Source organism: Podarcis muralis, chromosome 13 (assembly GCF_964188315.1).
Source record: "Podarcis muralis chromosome 13, rPodMur119.hap1.1, whole genome shotgun sequence".
Lineage (NCBI taxonomy): Eukaryota > Metazoa > Chordata > Lepidosauria > Squamata > Lacertidae > Podarcis > Podarcis muralis.
The window spans coordinates 5,988,831-6,007,280 of record NC_135667.1 but is presented as its reverse complement, the minus strand read 5'-3'; the positions used below and the strand labels follow the sequence as shown (position 1 = coordinate 6,007,280).

The following is an 18,450-nucleotide window of genomic DNA, read 5'->3' as shown; positions in this document are numbered from 1 at the left end:
GGCCCCGCCCACCGCCAGCAAGTGGCCCTCAAAAGGTTGCTCAGAAGGGAGAGTGGCCCCCAGAGTGAAAAATACTACTATTTCTGTTCTTTTTCTTTAATAATAATAATAATAATAATAATAATAATAATAATAATAATAAAATAATTTATTTATGCCTCACCCATCTGGCTGGGTTTCCTCAGCCACTCTGGGCAGCTCTCAACAGGCCATGAAAAACACGATAAAATTCCAAACATTAAAAACTTCCTTTAATCAGGGCTGTCTTCAGATATCTTCTAAAAGTCAGACAGTTGCTTATCTCCTTGACATTTGATGGGAGGGCATTCCACAGGGTGGGAGGCACTACCGAGAAGGCCCTCTGCCTGGTTCCCTGTAACCTCGCTTCTCACAGGGAGGGAACCACCAGAAGGCCCTCGGAGCTGCACCTCATTGTCCGGGCAGAACGATGGGGGTGGAGACGCTCCTTCAGGTATACTGGGCTGAGGCCGTTTAGGGCTTTCAAGGTCAGCACCAACACTTTGAATTGTGCTTGGAAACGTACTGGGGGCCAATGTAGGTCTTTCAGGACCGGTGTTATGTGGTCTCGGCGGCCACTCCCAGTCACCAGTCTAGCTGCCGCATTCTGGATTAGTTGTAGTTTCCGGGTCACCTTCAAAGGTAGCCCCATGTAGAGCGCATTGCAGTAGTCCAAGCGAGAGATAACCAGAGCATGCACCACTCTGGCAAGACAGTCTGCGGCCAGGTAGGGTCTCATCCTGTGTACCAGATGGAGCTGCCCTGGACAGAGAATTGACCTGCACCTGCATGGACAGCAGTGAGTCCAAAATGACTCCCAGGCTGCACACCTGGTCCTTTGGGGGCACAGTTCCCCCATTCAGGACCAGGGCGTCCCCCACACCCGCCTGTCCCCTTAAAACAGTACTTGCACTACTCTGGCAAGACTGTCTGCGGGCAGGGAGGGTCTCATCCTGCGTACGAGATGGAGCTGGCAGACAGCTGCCCTGGACACAGAACTGACGTGACGTTCTCTTGCCTTTCTCCCCCCCCCCCCCCAGCCCTCTTCGTCAGCAACGTCCTGGTGGAGGCGGAAGCCGTGGCCCTCCCTCTGGCCCTGGACACCGCCGGCTCTCTCCTCCTCCAGGCCCTCCTCCCTTCCGCCTCTGCGCCCAGCCTGTGCCGCCTGCTGCGAGCCTTCCTTCCCGCCCTGCGCCTGGCCGCCTGCCACCCCTGCGGGGCTCACATCCTGGAGGCCGCCCTGCTCAGAGCCCCGGTCCTGATTTCGGAGGGAGCAGAGGATGCTGAGGAGCTGGAGGACCAGGTCCTGGAGCTGGCGAGGGCCGTGCAGGAGGACCTGCCAACCTTTGCCCTGGACACCCACGCCAGCTTCGTGGTGCGGACGCTGCTGCAGGTGCTCGGAGGGGTCCGGGTCAGGTCGGACGGGGGACGGGGACTCCCGGTGTCAGGTGGGTGCGGCTCGCTTTTATTTTATTTTATTTATCTGTTAATTTTATATCCCACCCTTCACCCGAAGATCGCGGGGCGGTTTGCAGCATAAAAACGTAAAATACGTAACGTAATAACAAAACGAAACAAACCCGCCAAAAAACCAATGCCATTTTTAAAATTTTGTTTTATAATGTATACAAAACAGATAGAGAAATTAAAGCAACAGATGGAAATGAAATGAAAACTTTTTTTTTAACCCCCCCCACTCTTTTGACACATTTTTGTTTCAGCAAGCCCACCCAGTTGAAGCGAGTTTTTGTCTCTCTTCAGTCTGTTGTTATTTTATCTTTTCAAAAGGATTAAATTGTTGTTTTAAATTTCATCATTTTATCTTTTTTAAGGCGACTGTGAAGTTGGTTATTGTTGGTTGTTTTTTTCAATCAAGCGGTGTATAAATTGTATGCGATAAATAAAAATAAATAAAACTAGCATAGGCGTGTAGAATAAGTACAGCTACATATGGGGTTACTAGCAAATCATTAAGTTACGAAAAGGGTGAGACTTAAAGAAAGAATATTAATATTATTTCATTGTCAAGCGTGGTTCAAAGTCTGCCAGGCTTGTGACGATGGTTGACTTAAAAATGATGGTTCCGATATATTGGTTATGCCAAATCATGTAAAATTATGTGTAATTTTCACCATTATAGCTATATCCCAGAGTGAGTGGTGCCAAACAAGCGGTGTAAGATTTTTGGGCTTCTTTCCACTGAGTTGCAATAATTATTTGAGCTGCCAAGATTGTGCGTAAGGCCAGTTCTTTTGACAACGTATCTACATTTGTATCATCGAAAATATTCATTCATTCATTAGCATTTGATTTTGGACAGCAAACAGTCTTTTTTGGGGGGCGTGCTTCATTTCTGTCAACATTAAATTCCGGAAAAAGTGCATTTCCACCATAAATGACAAAATGTGCTCAGTTTATCACAATCCTTCCAACAATGATATGGGGAGAACATTTGCAACATTTGGAAAGGAGTGCTGAGAGGGTGTTTTAATATCAACTACCTTCCTTCCTCTGCCAGTTTTTTCTCTCTCTCATGAACATTTCTCTCTTTGTCTCTCCTCCCTCCAGGGTCTTCTTTCTCCAGGGCCAAAAAGGCTAAACTGGAGAGCGATGGGCCTTCGGAATTTGAGGTCCCAGAAACCTTCCAGTCCCTCCTGGGCGAATTCAAAGGGAGCTTTCAGGAGCACATTCCAAGTGAGGCTGCGCCGCCTGCTGCGAATGCGAATCCAGCTCTACCTGGGGACACCTGGAGGGAGGAGGGGCTGTTGGATCTGACGGACACTTCCATCAGCTTTAGGAAACGGGGGGGGGGGGGAGGTACAGTGGACTGTACCACTTCCATGCTGTGGATGGGGTCTGTGTGCAATTCTCTCTTTTTCAAAAAAATAGTTTTTTATTATAGATTTTCATGTGTTTCAAAACAAAGAAATAAGCGAAGTAAAGTACAATTGGGGCAAAGGAGAGGGGAGAGAGAGATCAGGGGCCGTCGTTTTTTCATTCTTTCATTCCCTGCCGTCTAGAACCTGATCGTCAAGTTGGAAGGGACCCCTGAAGGTTATCCAGTCCAACCCCCTGCAATGCAATGCAGGAATCTTGGCTAGATCATACATGACAAGCAGCCACAAAACCCACAAGGGAAGAGAGCCTGTGCCTGGTTTCCGATTGCAGGATTGAAAATGCAAAGGGGCGTTCCAAAATGTGATTTTTTCCCCCGCCTCCCTTCCCCAACTTGCTTTGTGAAGTCATTTTAAGTCTGTTCCACTGCTGTGGGCCTCTTTTTGCCTTATTATGGTCTGCATGCATAGATCAGAGTGCAAAACCTTGGTCTTAAAAGACGAGAGACCCCAGATTGCGTTTGCAAAAATGAACAGACGTGTTTGAGGAAGCTGAGGAACGTTGGCGTGAGATGGGCTGTGCTTTTATATGATGTAGCTTTGCCTTTTGCTCTGTTGAGGCATCTTGTCTAGTTGCACTGCAGTTATTATTATTATTATTTATTACTTTTCATCCTGCTCTTCTTACTCATTGTAACAAGGCACACGGATGTCAGGTGTGGGTGACGGGTGGCGCCCCCACCTGCAGTATCTCCTTGCTAAAGCTTAGCAGCTAAACGTCTCCCTTCGAAATCTTTTCCCCCCTCCCCAGGTTTCATCACCAACAAGTATTTCAGCCTCTGCCTCCAGGTGGCGCTGGAGGTCTTGCACCGGAAGCTGCCAGCAGACTGCTCAGAGCTGTGCCACTCCATGATTGGCTACTTGAGCTCCCGCAATGTGTCTCCTGGGCAGAGGTAAGCGCTCCGATTGGCCGTGGGCAGTGGGGGCGGTGATGGTGGGAGGAGACTTGGAAGCTGCTGCTGCTGCTGCTGCTCCTTTTTAAAGAGATTTCTATTAGATTTTCATAACTTTAACCAATGGATTTCAAATCTGTTATACATTTCTCTTATAATTTGACTTCCTACCTTGCCGTCCATGCTGTTTTTATACCCATCCCTTTGGTATGCCTCATAATATTCTGCATTTCATCTAATATACGTTCCTCTAGTTCATAAATCTTCCCGTTGCTCAAATTTCAAATCCTGCCTGTGATTTCGCTTGGAAGCTGCTGCTGCTGTTCTGGGTGGATTTAGAACACAGGATAATAGAATTACAGAATCGTAGACTTGGAAAGGGGCGCAAGGATCATCTATTCCAACCCCTAACAATGCAGGCATCTCGCCCCGTAGTCCCCCTTCCTATTTGAAACCATACCGGGCCCTGCTTAGTTCTGCAAACGTGTGAGCAGTTTTATTGCTGCACCCACTAGATAATACAGTGGTGCCTCGCAAGACGAAATTAATTCGTTCCGCGAGTTTTTTCGTCTTGCGATTTTTTTCGTCTTGCAAAGCACGGTTTCGGAAAAGTTTTGGAAAAGTTTCAAAAATCACCAAAGTCTTCAAAAACCTCAAAAAAGGCTACCACACCGCGTGCTATGAGTTGCTCCTCGAAGTCAAGTCGCAACTGTATTAACGGTTTTAAGAAAAAGGAAACAAACTTGCAAGACCTTTCCGTCTTGCGAAGCAAGCCCATAGGGAAATTCGTCTTGCGAAGCAGCTCAAAAAACCAAAAACCCTTTCGTCTTGCGAGTTTTCTGTCTTGCGAGGCATTCGTCTTGCGGGGTACCACTGTAAAGATAATTTCATTATTTATACCCTGCCCATCTGGTTGGGTTGGAGTGGAGCTGTCCTGCCTTCTAGCAAACCTGCAGGGACTCCATTTAAAAAGAAGTAAACTTATAGGGGTATGTTGTGATTGTCCAGATTGCAACTACGAAATATTACCCACCAGCACCTCCTGTTGTTCGCTGTTGGTTCTCTGGGCAGCGTGGTGTAGTGGTTAGAGGGCCTTGCCTTCTATAGCTCCCAAAACTGGTTTGAAGTCCGCATTGGCATAACGGTTTCATGATATTGGACCTGGCGATATATCGCCAGCCACGATGTGTGTGCGCTTTGCAGAAATCGCGATGCGGGGAAAGCCAGCCAACGCTTCTCTCTATTCCTGCAGCCCCTGCTAACTCTTATGGCTCTCCTCTCCCCTGGCTCCTGCAGGGGACAGCGAACCACAAGAGCAGGCACTGACGAAAGCAGCTGCCGAGAACTGCCCTCGGACGCCATGCGGTTCTTGCTTTAAGTACAGTGGTACCTTGGTTCTCAAACTTGATCCGTTCTGGAAGTCCGTTCCAAAACCGAAGTGTTCCAAAACCAAGGTGCGCTTTCCCATAGAAAGTAATGCGAAACGGATTAATCCGTTCCATACTTTTTAAAAAACAACCCCTAAAACGGACATTTAACATGAATTTTACAATCTAACGAAACCATTGTTCCATAAAATGAAAGCACTAAACAATGTACTGCAGACACACAATCAATCAGCAGCTGAACTGGGTTCCACACAGTCACACGAAAAAGAGAGCCATGAAAACACAAAATAAATAGCAAAAACAGACAGACCTCAGCGTAACACTCAAAACGGAAGTGTGGCACTCAAAGCGGACATGTAACACTCAAAACGGAGCACGTTCAGCTTCCGAAAAAAGTTCGCAAACTGGAGCACTTCTGGGTTTGCCGTGTTTGGGTGCCAAGTTGTTTGAGAACCAAGGCGTTTGAGAACCAAGGGACCACTGTATAGGATAGGCGCCAATCTGGTCGGTGGTTGAGGGAAATGCCAGTTGATTTGGCTCCAGGTTTCTTGCTGGGGTTCCTGTTCCCCCCTTCCTTTCTCCCGTGAAAAAAATGAATGGGGGTTATCTGCAAAAGCCCATGCCCTGTTGTTTAAGCCTCTTTCCTCCCTTCTTCCCTCTTGTACATGTGTGCCTTTGTCTCCCTGTGCCAACGCTTTCCCCTTCTGCATTTGTTTTTGTGCGCATTTGTCTATGTGTTGGTGCCTCTTCCTTGTCTCTCTCCTTTGTGAGCATATGTGGAATTGCCTGTCTCCCTCCCCATTTTCTCCTCCTTACCCTTCCTCTCTCCCCAATTTCCCCTTCACCTGGTGCCGGATTTACGTATAAGCTAAACAAGCTATAGCTTAGGGCCCCACTCTCTTGGGAGCCCCCCAAAAAATTTAAAGGAAAAAACCAGCGATGCACGTTTCCAAAATATAAGATATAAAACAAAACCTACTGCAGCAACAGTGTTTTATGTTATGAAGGCTCCTCTGATGTAAGCCAGGCATAGGCAAACTTGGCCCTGCAGATGTTTTGGGACTACAACTCCCATCATCCCTAGCTCACAGGACCAGTGGTCAGGGATGATGGGAGTTGTAGTCCCAAAGCATCTGGAGGGCCGAGTTTGCCTATGCCTGATGTAAGTCATGGGCCCCGCCTGCTAGCCCGCTCCCTAAAATATCACTGGTTTGCTCCTTTCTATATATAGGGTGTCTACATTCTGCAAATGGCTTGAGATACGTATTACTGTATTTTTCGCCCCATAGGGCGCACTGGCCCATAGGGCGCACCTAGTTTTTTTTTGGGGGGGGGGAATAAAGGGGGAAATAAAGAACAGGCAGCTCTCCGCAAGCCGTGGGAGCCCTGCGCGAAGTCGCGCTGGGCTCCCAAGGCTTGCGGAGAGATGCACGAAGCTCGAAGCCTGGGGCGCACTGAGCTCAGCTCGCCCCAGGCTTTGGGATGCAGAGGAAGACCTTTCTGTTCCTCCTCCTCCAGCTTCGCAGCACAAGCGCGTGGCTGAAGGAGGACAGGCGGGCGCAGTTCTCCCACCTCCCGCAGAAGCCGTGCGCTCTTTAAAACGGCTGCGCGGCTTCTACTGGCTTTTCTACGAGGTGGGGGAATTCTCCAAACCTCCTGCAGAAGGCGCGTGCTCTTTAAAAGGGTTGTGCGGCTTCTACTGGCTTTTCTAGGAGGTGGGGGGGGGTTCCCCCACCGCCCGCAGAAGCCCCGTGCTCTTTAAAGGGTGCGTGGCTCCTGTGGGCTTTTCTACGAGGTGGGAGAAGGGACTGATGCGGCCAGCCACGGAGCTTGTGTGCGGCTCTTGGGGGCTTTTCCCGCCTGCCTCCCCCCTGCATTCGCCCCATAGGACACACACACATTTCCCCTTCATTTTTGGAGGGGAAAAAGTGCGTCCTATAGGGCGAAAAATACGGTAGGTCCATAAATTACCATATAGGATATATTAAAAAAACAACAACCAGCGACAATTTGTTGTTGACAAAGGACAGCTGGACATATAAAGGGCCCCATTACCTTCAGTAGCTTAGGGCCTCATCTAACCTAAATCCAGCCCTGCCCTCACCCCTTTGCTTTCTCACACATTGGTTCCCACAACCCTATACTTTTGTCGTTGTTGTTATCGTTCTGCATTTTTCTTCTTTGCCATTCCCACTGGCGAAAATGAAAAGGAGGGGGGGAGTGTTCTTATTTTTATTTTCTGGTCGTGTTTACGTTGTTGGTTCCCCTTAAACAGCTCCCCCCCCAATATTAAAAAGCCAGGTTTTATGATTATTCTTATTTAAAGGAGGCTATCTCTTGGCTTCCTTGCCCTCCCTCCCCCTTTGATAAAAAGGGAGAGATTGGTAGGGTGAGGGTTTTGGGGGAGGCCTTCTGTGTCACGATAGGGGGAGATGGAGGGGGGAAGAAGGTTGAACTGGCTGCCTTGTGCTGAAATGGGAGGCTGGGTAGTTGAGAGGCGAGAACGATATGGAAGGTGTTTGTTGGTAAGCAGTGGGAGCAAATGCATGTCTTCTCAGAAGCAAGCCCTGCTAAATTCAATGGGGCTTACTCCTGGGAAAGTAGAAGTAGATTTAGTTGAACATAGTGGAACTTACTCACTTGGCCTTCATAGTGGGGAACAGGGTGGATTTGATTTAAATCAAATCGATTTAAATCACTAGTCAGTGAGACTTGATTTACATCATTTTATTTTTTTTACTGAATGGTTCATTCTTGCTGGTATCATCTTAATATCTACAACCAGAGGAAAGTTTCATTTTTGGAATAATACATTTTTAGAGTAGTTTTTACAGTTATATAAAAAATCACAGATCTGGTTATACTATCAGAAATACACAGACCGATAATTATGAAATAATTGTGAGGTTTGATTCCCGGTAGTTGACTGTTTATATTTGGACAACTTTTCTGCTGTGCTTTATTGGAAGGAGAAAAACAATCATTTCCTTAATAACAATTTAAACTTTTTATTTAACTAAAACAATAACATTATAGCATATGTATCCATGTTTGTTAACTGATGTGGCTAAACAGTTTTTTTAAAAAATTGAGTTTTAGCACACATGAGAAACTTTTTAAAAATCCTTATTTCCTGATGAATATATTGCTTTTGGACTATAATGTAACTTGATTGGAAAACTGTCTTTAGAAAGATTTTTTTCCTCCAAAAGCATTTTATTTAAAAAAATCAATTTTAATTTTTAAAAAATCTGATAAAGAAAATAATAATCTGATTTTTAAAATAATAATAATTGATTTTTATCCACCCTGGTGGGGAAGCTTGTCACTAGTAAATTACTAATTGTTAATCCTATGCAAGTTTAACATTTTTACTAAATCAGCCACTTTCCAAATTTTAAATTTGCCCCCCAAGCCGCACAGAACATTAAATCTTCAGTGGTGCTGTTGAAGCGTGCTATCGTTGAGTTAATTTCCATAGAATTATGTGCGTCCAGTTTAGATTTTTTACTTTTGTTCAATATTTTCCCAGATTAATTGCGTTCACTATGACTCATCGCCGTACTTTGGAACGCCCCGAATACCACCATCTGGTGGGCAAGCCCAAAACCAAAAGTCCCGTTTGGATGCATTTTGGCTTGCCTGCTGACGAAAGCGACCGCTTGGTGGTTCACAATATCGCCATTTGTAAAATATGTTTGCATTCCGTATCGGTGAAGGGCGGAAACACCACCAACCTCACTAGCCACCTCAAGCTGCACCACCCCCAGAAATTTAAGGAGCTGCCGTCTTCATCGGCGGGCATTTCTGATCATTCAGGTAACAATGCTGACGACCCTCCGGCTGCAGCAGCAGCGGTCAGCGCCTCCGAGCCTGCCAAAACCGCTGCGGAAATTCCTAGGAAACGGCAAAAAACGCTGTTGGATTTTCAGCCGCTCAGTTTTGAGGCCCCCCGATCTTGTAGCCAGGCCATCACGGAATATCTGGCTACCTGCATGCAGTCTTACAACATAGTAGACCACCCAAAATTTATCCAAATGGTCAACACCCTTAACCCAAGGTACCAGTTGCCCAGCAGAAAATACTTTGCAACCAAAGGCGTTCCGACGCTGTACAACGACACGGTGGAGAAAATGAGGAGGGAAATCGGTCGGGTGAAGGAGAGCGAGCTGGTCATCACTACCGATTGCTGGACGTCGGTAGGAGGCACCCCGTTCTTAGCCGTGACGGTCCATTTCATTTCCGACGAGTGGAAACTGATCAACGCTTTCTTGGGCTGCAAGCACTTTCTGAAGGACCACACCTCCGACAACCTCTGCGAGATGCTGGCCGACACGTTGTCGGAATGGGACATAGACGTGAAGAACATCTTTTGCAGCACGACGGACGATAACGGCGCCATTCTGAAAGCGGTCCGGCAGCTGGGCTTGGAGTACATCTCTTGCTTTGCCCAGAACATCAACACCGGCGTCGGCCGAGCTTTGAACCTGACGCCGCTGCGGAGGGCGATCGTCCGGCTGAAAAGCCTGCAGAACACCATTTGCCACAGCTGGAAGATGAGACGAGACCTCGGCAAAGCCCAGGAGCTGCTTCAGATGGAGAAAGTCAGCCTGCCCAGCGCTTGCCCCACAAAATGGTGGAGCGTGCTTAAGCTCTGCCGGAGGTTTCTCGAAAACCAGCTCCCGGTTTGCAAGATGCTGATGGATTACCCGTCCAAAAAGCATTTGATGCTGGAAGGCTGCGACGTCTCGGCTGTGCAGGACTTTGTCTCTGCGGCTACCCTGCTGGAAGACATCACGACGACTCTCAGCGGGAGCAGCTGCGTCACGGCCTCCTCCGTTCTTCCTCTCTATAGGCAAATTAAGAAGCGTCTCCAGCCCGAGGAGGGAGACAGCACGCTCTTGCAGGACATTAAACAAGAGATTTTGGGCGCGCTGTCGGAAAAGTACGAAAACGGGCCCATGGTGACCACTTTGGGCCTGGCCTCGTTGTGCGATCCCAGGTTTCGCCTGCGTTTTTTGGAGTCCCCAGAGGCCATCAGGCAGGAGGCCATACAAAAGATGGCCGACTTGCACGCCGGCAGCCTGTCTGAGGAGCCAGACGCTCAGCCTGATACACCCAAAAAGGAAGGGTTGGCGAAAATTTTCGATTTGGAGGAAGAGGAGGACCTTTCGGGGGATGGATTTGAACCGCTGTCCGTCTTGAAGGCCGAAAAAGAGCTGAAAGGCTACATGGCGATGCCCAGAGTGAACTTTGATGATTCCCCACTGATGTGGTGGAAGACGAATGAGGCGTTCTTCCCAATGTTGAAGGTGCTCGCGAAGAGGTTTTTGGCTATCCCAGGGACGAGTGTGTCTTCCGAAAGTGTGTTCAGTACGGCCGGCAACGTTCTCCAGAAACAGAAGTCGTCTCTGTTGCCGGAGAACGCCGAAATGCAAATCTTCCTGGCGAAAAATATAAATTTCGTTTGACAAGGTTTTCCACCCCCCTCTGTTAAAATTTATCCAGGTTTACGAAAGAAAACGAACAAAACAGTCAAATAACTGGTGTCGTGGGCTGTATATGCACATTCAGCTAAAACTCTATACTTGAAATACCGAAAAGTGTGACGCAGAATTGGCTTTTTTTTCCTTGTTCAGCAATGTAGTTGAATTGTTAGGGAGCATTTTCTCACCTTGCCTTTGATCTCTATGCTGCTAACTCTTTAATTTTAGAGAAAATGTGCTGGTTAAAAAAATTATCAGTGCTGTGAAATAACTGTTGTAACAGTATGCTAAAGGTAAGTAAAAATGTATGCATTTTAGACCCCTAAATACCCGCAATTGCCAGGACATTCCCCTGTTTGCCTTGACAAAGCTCCATCCTTCTTTCAGCCATCATGATACACAGTGGTACCTCGGGTTACAGACATTTCAGGTTACAGCTTCCGCTAACCTAGAAATAGTGCTTCAGGTTAAGAACTTTGCTTCAGGATGAGAACAGAAATCGTGCTCCAGCGGCGCAGCGGCAGCAGGAGGCCCCATTACCTAAAGTGGTGCTTCAGGTTAAGAACAGTTTCAGGTTAAAAACGGACCTCCAGAACGAATTAAGTACTTAACCCGAGGTACCACTGTATCAGTATATTGCGATGTTTCGCTGGTGATATGTCACAGTGTTGAAAACCAGATATTGGCCAGCCCTACCTAGGAGCTCATCACTCTCCCTTAGCCTAACCTACCTCACGGATTATTGTGATTATAAAATGGGAGAAAGGGTGAAGGAAGCAGGTTGCAGATTTGGTTTCTTTTGAGTGACATTGACAGCTTCCTAACAGACACACACACACACACACACACACACACACAGTGGCGCTCTATGCACCGACTGCAAAAATATATCCAGGGAAAGGGAGTTAGAAAAACACCTTTTAAAATTGTTTTGGAGGTTTAATCTGAAATTAGGATGGATTTAAGCTGGTTGGGGTCTCTGATATCTTCTCTCTTCCATCGTGGATGTCAGCTTCCATATGCATGTTGTGGGTTATCAATGCTGTTGCCGCAAGTTTGTCACGGCCTTCCGCTAGAACAATGAACTTAAAAACTAAACTCTGTATCTTTTTTCAGGGACTGCTAAAAGCGTGTCTTGTTCAGGCACCCTGCCCAGATAATGTAGGATGCCGACACTGTTTTAATCTGGTTCTTCAGCTTGTGGTTGACTTCCAGTTACTTTTGAAAGTTTTGTAGCTTTTGAATTTCCTTGTTTTTTTTCTGTAAACCACTATGAGTTTGTTTGTTTTTTAAAAACAACAACGACAACCAAGCTGTATATATATATATAATTTTATCAAATAAATAAATACCAATGGGGAGCAAATAAAACCAACAAATAAATTTACCCCTTCTCCTGTCTTGCCTCCTTTTTACTGGCTCTGGGGGGCCTAAAGGGTGGGCTTTGGGACTTTCCAAGGTGTCGGGGGGATGGGGACGTGGTTAAGGAAGCAGCGTGAACTGGCCTGGGACTTCTCTGACTGGGGGACATCTTTCTCTCTCAGCCCCCTCCTGGTGTTTCTGAAGGACGCCACTTGCAGCCGGGTGCTGGACAAAGTCCTGGAAGTGTCTGACCGGAAAGCCCTGCTCTCCTTCTATAAGGCCCACATGAAAGGGCAGCTTCACATCCTGGCAGCCCACAAGGTGGCCAACTTCACCTTGCAGCGGCTCATTCAGGCAGCCTCCAGGAAACTGGTGAGTGACAGCCCATGCGGCCACCATGGGGGGGTTGGGGGGGACTGATCGAACCCGTGCCAGCCATCAACATGCGGACCAGCGGGAAGATTTGCCCTTGGTGTGTGTGTGTGTGTGTGTGTGGTTGGTCGGTTTGGGATATTTGCCACACCCTGTTGGGAGTTTTTCTAGGCAACCCAAAACCCAAGTACAGCGGTACCTTGGTTCTCGAACAAATCGGCTCCTGAACAAATCGGCTCCCGAACGCAGCAAACCCAGAAGCGAGTGTTCCGGTTTGCGAATGTTTTCCGGAAGCCGAACGTCCGACGCGGCTTCCGATTGAGTGCAGGAAGCTCCTGCAGCCAATCGGAAGCCGCGCCTTGGTTTCAGAACCGTTTCGGGAGTCGAACGGACTCCCGGACCGGAGTAAGTTTGATGGTACCACTGTACCAGGCCTCGTTGTAGCAAAGTAAACACATGGCTTCCAAGCGCTTAGGAGTCCCAAGTCTAGCACGGAGTGTAAGAAACAAATTGCAGGAAACGTTTGAATACAGACAGAAGTATTTCCCCTCGTTCTTAAGCATAGGTCACAGACTGTACATTAATCAATCGGAGTCCTGATAAGAGGTTCAACTTAAAAGCTTTGGGCTCGGCCCCAAAGCTGCCAGACTCCCTCTCCATATCTTCACAGTACGATAGCAGAGTTCAGACTAAACGTCTCTCTCTGTCCAGTTCGGAAACTGTGTGTGTTTAGAAAGCGTTCTTCCGAGTGTCCTTGCACCTGCTGTAAGCAAACCGGCATGGCGCCGCTTCTGGAAACTTCACACAGTTTAATGTACACAGGCTGTCATTTCTGAGAATGAATGACGCTCGCCCCAACATGTTTCCCCTACAGAAAACCACAAACGTGCAAGGTTACATTGGGGGCTTCCTAGTTTAGGGCCGTAGCAACCTTTCTGAGTCCATGGTTCATTTGACCACCAATCACATTGTTTCTGCGGCTCCCCTGCGGAAGCCACTTACACTGGGGTCAAGTTACACGTCAGCGGAGTATTTCCCTGTTCCGCCCTGTCCCTTTTCGACTGGAACCCGAGCGATGCTGCTGCTGTGCGGGGCTGAGCTGACAAATGCCACATCGCAGCCCCAGCTTGCCTTGGCTGAAATTGGTGTGCGCTAGGGGTGTGGGATGGAGAGGACAAAACGAGATTAAGTTCTGAAGCAGAACTACTTGTTATCGCACGGAAGAAACGCAAAAAGCACAACACATACATGCAGATACGGTCAACCTAGCGGCAGCTAGACTGGTGACTGGGAGTGGCCACATAAACACCGGTCCTGAGAGATCTGCATTGGCTCCCAGTACGTTTCCGAGCACAATTCAAAGTGTTGGTGCTGACCTTGAAAGCCCTAAACAGCCTCGGTCCAGTATACCTGAAGGAGCGTCTCCACTCCCATCGTTCTGCCCGGACACTGAGGTCCAGCGCCGAGGGCCTTCTGGCAGTTCCCTCATTGCGAGAAGTGAGGTTACAGGGAACCAGGCAGAGGGCCTTCTCGGTAGTGACGCCCGCTCTGTGGAACGCCCTCCCTTCACATGTGAAGGAAATAAGCAGCTATCTTCTTTTTAAAAGACATCTGAAGGCAGCCCTGTTTAGGGAAGTTTTTAATATTTAATGCTGTATTGTTTTTAACACTTGATTGGAAGCCGCCCAGAGTGGCTGGGGAAACTCAGCCAGATGGGCGGGGTATAAATTATTATTATTATTATTATTATTATTATTATTATTATTATTATTATTATTTCCTGCAACCTACTCCCTGTCCCCATAAAGCTGGGTGACTGTTAAGGAGAAGGGGAGGAGGTTGCCTAGGGAGAATTGGGGAGAGGCATGTAGAAGGAGAGAGAAACACAGAAGACGCTCTTCACTTTCAGGGTTATTTTTAATTCCCTCCATGTAGAGCACACACATCCATCAAGCTCCTCTGCTATTTTTTTGCATTTATCAAGCCGTCTGTGTAACACTAAGGAACTGTTAGTTACTGAAGCTGGGGAGGATTTTTGGTGGCGGGAAGATTTTAATAATAATAATAATAATAATAATAATAATAATAATAATAATAAAAAATTTTATTTATATCCCGCCCTCCCCAGTCGAAGCCGGGCTCAGAGCGGCTAACAACAGTAAAACGATAAAACATTCTAAAATAATTTCATTATAAAATTAATTCAAATCAGATTAATTGCTACCATTGGGCTAGAGGTTCTGTGAGGATTGCCAAAGGAGGGGGTCAGGCTGTGCCCTGGCCAAAGGCCTGGTGGAACAGCTCTGTCTTGCAGGCCCTGCGGAAAGATGTCAAGTCCCGCAGGGCCCTAGTCTCTTGTGGCAGAGTGTTCCACCAAGTCGGGGCCAGTGCTGAAAAGGCCCTGGCTCTGGTTGAGGCCAGCCTAACCTCCCTGTGGCCTGGGACCTCCAAGATGTTTTTGTTTGAAGACCGTAAGGTCCTCCGCGGGGCATACCAGGAGAGGCGGTCCCGTAGGTACGAGGGTCCTAGGCCGTATAGAGCTTTAAAGGTTAAAACCAGCACCTTAAACCTGATCCTGTACTCCACTGGGAGCCAGTGCAGCTGGTATAAGAAGATGAATCAGTCACGCAAAACTCCGCACTGTTTTTTTTGCCACTGTTAACAAAAGGGCAGCCACCTCAAGTCTCTTCAGGGTGCCACGGCACACTGGTTGAAAACCAATGGTTTTGGGGAAATGTGAGTAAAAGGGAACACAAGTAATACGGCATCTCCTCAGCTTTGGGGGTACCACGTCCCCGGGGTGCTGCACACATGTGGGAAGTCACACATAGTGGGGAAATACCACCTAAGAAGCCTTTAAACACCCTCTAAACCTCTGGAGCCCCTTTTAAAAACCAGAAGTGCTTTTTCCTTTCTCAAACTCCCAACTCTTCACAGGCCTCAAAGCTCTGTGGTGCAGTAGCTCCTGGGATCGCTTACTGTTTTCCTGCTCTTTTTGTGCAGTTGTGTTTTTTTTTTGGCAGATTTTCCACTCTTTTTGGGCCGTTTTTGCCACCCTTGTGTCTTTTTGCAGTTTAAATGCATTTATTTCACCATTTCCCGATACTGTGCATATATATAATAATATAATATATAATAATTTATTATTTATACCCCGCCCATCTGGCTGGGCTTCCCCAGGCACTCTGGGCGGCTTCAAACATAATATTAAAATACAGTAATGCATCAAACATTAAGAGCTTCCCTAAAGAGGCTGCCTTCAGATATCTTCTACTCAGTCATGTGCAAGGCTAATGGGTGTAAGTGGGGAGACCCCTGTATAAAATTATGTGTGGCATGGAAAAAGCAAGATAGAGATGTTTTTCTTCCTTGCACTTGACATGGACCACGGTTTCACCAAACTTGGGTCTCCGGCTGTTTTTAGACTACAGTTCCCATCATCCCTGACTTGCTAGCTATGGATGATGAGAATTGTAGTCCAAAAACAGATGGAGACCCAAGTTTGGGGAAACCTGGGCTAGACATTTAACAACAACAACAACAATAATAATAATTTTTATTTATACCCCGCCCTCCCCAGCCAAGGCCAGGCTCAGGGCGGCTAACAAGCAATAATAAAAACAAGTTGAATGAATACAGCTTAAAAACAAGATTAAAATACAACATTAAAATATTGAAACATTAAAATGCAGCCTCATCACAGGAGGAGAAAGGAAAAAGAAAAAAGAAAGAGGGGGAGGGAATCAAATTGGCTCTAAGCTAAAGGCCAGGTGGAACAACTCTGTCTTACAGGCCTTGCGGAAAGAAATCAGATCCCGCAGGGCCCTGGTCTCATGAGACAGAGCGTTCCACCAGGTCGGAGCCAGTGTTGAGAAGGCCCTGCCTCTGGTTGAGGCAAATCTGACTTCTTTAAGGCCCGGGACCTCTAGGGTGTTGCTACTTATGGACCTTGAGGTCCTCCGTGGGGCATACCGGGAGAGGCGGTCCCGTAGGTGCGAGGGTCCTAGGCCGTGAATAACAAAGCTGAATATTGGTAGAATTCTGGACAGGCGAAAGAGAGGACTTCTTCACACCGCACTTAGTTAAACTACGGAACTTGAAAGGAGGATCGGAGAAGGCGGCTTAACCATGGCTACTAGGCAGGGTTTGAAATCCCCCGGGCGCATTTTGCTACTGGCACAGGTCCAGACGCGGCTACGTGGAGATTTCTGGACACCGGGTTGGCAACAGATGTCTCCCATTGGGCCAGCCAACTGGTGCACAGCAAAAGACACATGTATTTCTGCGCTGTCGCAGGAATCCGGTATACTGGGCCGAAGCCCCTTAGGGCTTTAAAGGTCAGCACCAACACTTAAATTGTGCTTGGAAACGTACCAGGAGCCAATGTATGGTCTTGGAGGCCACTCCCAGTCACCAGTCTAGCTGCCGCGATCTGGATTAGTTGCACTTTCCAGGTCACCTTCAAAGGCAGCCCCACATAGAGCGCATTAAATTAGGTAAAGGGTAAAGGGACCCCTGACCATTAGGTCCAGTCGTGACCGACTCTGGGGTTGCGGCGCTCATCTCGCTTTACTGGCCGAGGGAGACGGCGTACAGCTTCCGGGTCATGTGGCCAGCATGACTAAGCCGCTTCTGGCGAACCAGAGCAACGCATGGAAACACCATTTACCTTCCCGCTGGAGCAGTACCTATTTATCTACTTGCACTTTGACGTGCTTTCAAACTGCTAGGTTGGCAGGAGCAGGGACCGAGCAATGGGAGCTCACCCCGTCGCAGGGATTCGAACCCCCGACCTTCTGATCGGCAAGTCCTAGGCTCTGTGGCTTAACCCACAGCGCCACCCGTGTCCCTATGCATTAAATTAGCTGGCTTCAAATCCCTCTTGATGTCATTGAGAGGAATTGCTACGATGCTGAAACTGGATGAGAAATGAAGTTTAAAAACTGGGAGGTTGAGAGGGGAAGGGTGGTGAGCCTCTGAAATAAAAGCACATCTCCCTTATGCAAAAGGCGTCGGGGAGAAGGCAGTCTACAACTGCCAGCCCTCAGGTTCCCAATCTCCCTCATTGGACTCCTTTTCCTTGGAGGTTGGATAGCTGCCTGCCAGGGATTCCTTAGCTTACTTTGCAGCGGGTTGGACTAGATGACCCTTGGGTGTCCCTTCCAACACTACAATCCTTCGATTTCTATGGGGAAAGTGCCCTTGTATATTGACCCTAACCCAGATTACTGGGCGGATTGCCCCAATGAAACCTGTAGATGGAGGCCTGTATCAGAAACGTGGCCAGATTCACTTCCGTTGGCTCCTCCAGGAATGATGGGGGTTGTAGTTGAACATGGCCAAAGGTTCTCCATCCCTGGCCTGGATGAGTGGAACGCAATACCAGAAAAGTCTAGCTCCTGGATCAGGCCAAAGGTCCATGTAATTTAATAATAATAATAATAATAATACAGTGGTGCCTCGCAAGACAAAATTAATCCATTCCGCGAGTCTCTTCGTCTTGCGGTTTTTTCGTCTTGCGAAGCAACCCTATTAGCAGCTATTAGCGGCTTAGCGGCTTTAAGAAAAATGAAACAAACTCGCAAGAACTCGCAAGACGTTTCGTCTTGTGAAGCAAGCCCATAGGGAAATTCGTCTTGCGGAACGACTCAAAAAACGGAAAACCCTTTCGTCTAGCGAGTTTTTCGTCTTGCGAGGCATTCGTCTTGCGGGGCACCACTGTGATGATGATAATAATAATAATAATAATAATAATAATAATAATAATAATAATAATAAATTTATTTATACCCCACCCATCTGGTTGTGTTTCCCCAGCCACTCTGGGCGGCTTCCAACAAAGTATTAAAATTAAAAGCATGATAAAACATCAAACATTAAAAACTTCCCTGAACAGGGCTGCCTTCAGATGTCTTCTAAAAGTTTAGTAGTTGTTTTTCTCTTTGACATCTGATGGGAGGGCGTTCCACAGGGTGGGCGCCACCACCGAGAAGGCCCTCTGCCTGGTTCGCTGTAACCTCACTTCTCACAGGGAGGG

General features: G+C 47.5%; 1 protein-coding gene across 8 annotated transcripts in view; it reads left to right on the top strand.

Moving 5' to 3' along the window:
- The window catches only part of NOP9 (NOP9 nucleolar protein), a 28,455-nt gene that overhangs the window by 3,332 nt on the left and 6,673 nt on the right, over positions 1-18,450 (top strand). For 4 of the 8 annotated variants that reach the window (XM_028701658.2, XM_028701657.2, XM_028701656.2 and 1 more), the window contains exons 3-6: positions 1,059-1,466; positions 2,587-2,712; positions 3,664-3,805; positions 8,726-12,066. In XM_028701658.2, coding sequence (XP_028557491.2) covers positions 1,059-1,466; positions 2,587-2,712; positions 3,664-3,805; positions 8,726-10,664 — 2,615 coding nt within the window. In that variant the 3' untranslated portion in view covers positions 10,665-12,066. Of the gene's footprint in view, positions 1-1,058; positions 1,467-2,586; positions 2,713-3,663; positions 3,806-8,725; positions 12,067-12,223; positions 12,414-18,450 lie in introns of those variants that run through there. The other 4 variants (XM_077916883.1, XM_028701661.2, XM_077916882.1 and 1 more) reach the window with 2 other exon arrangements.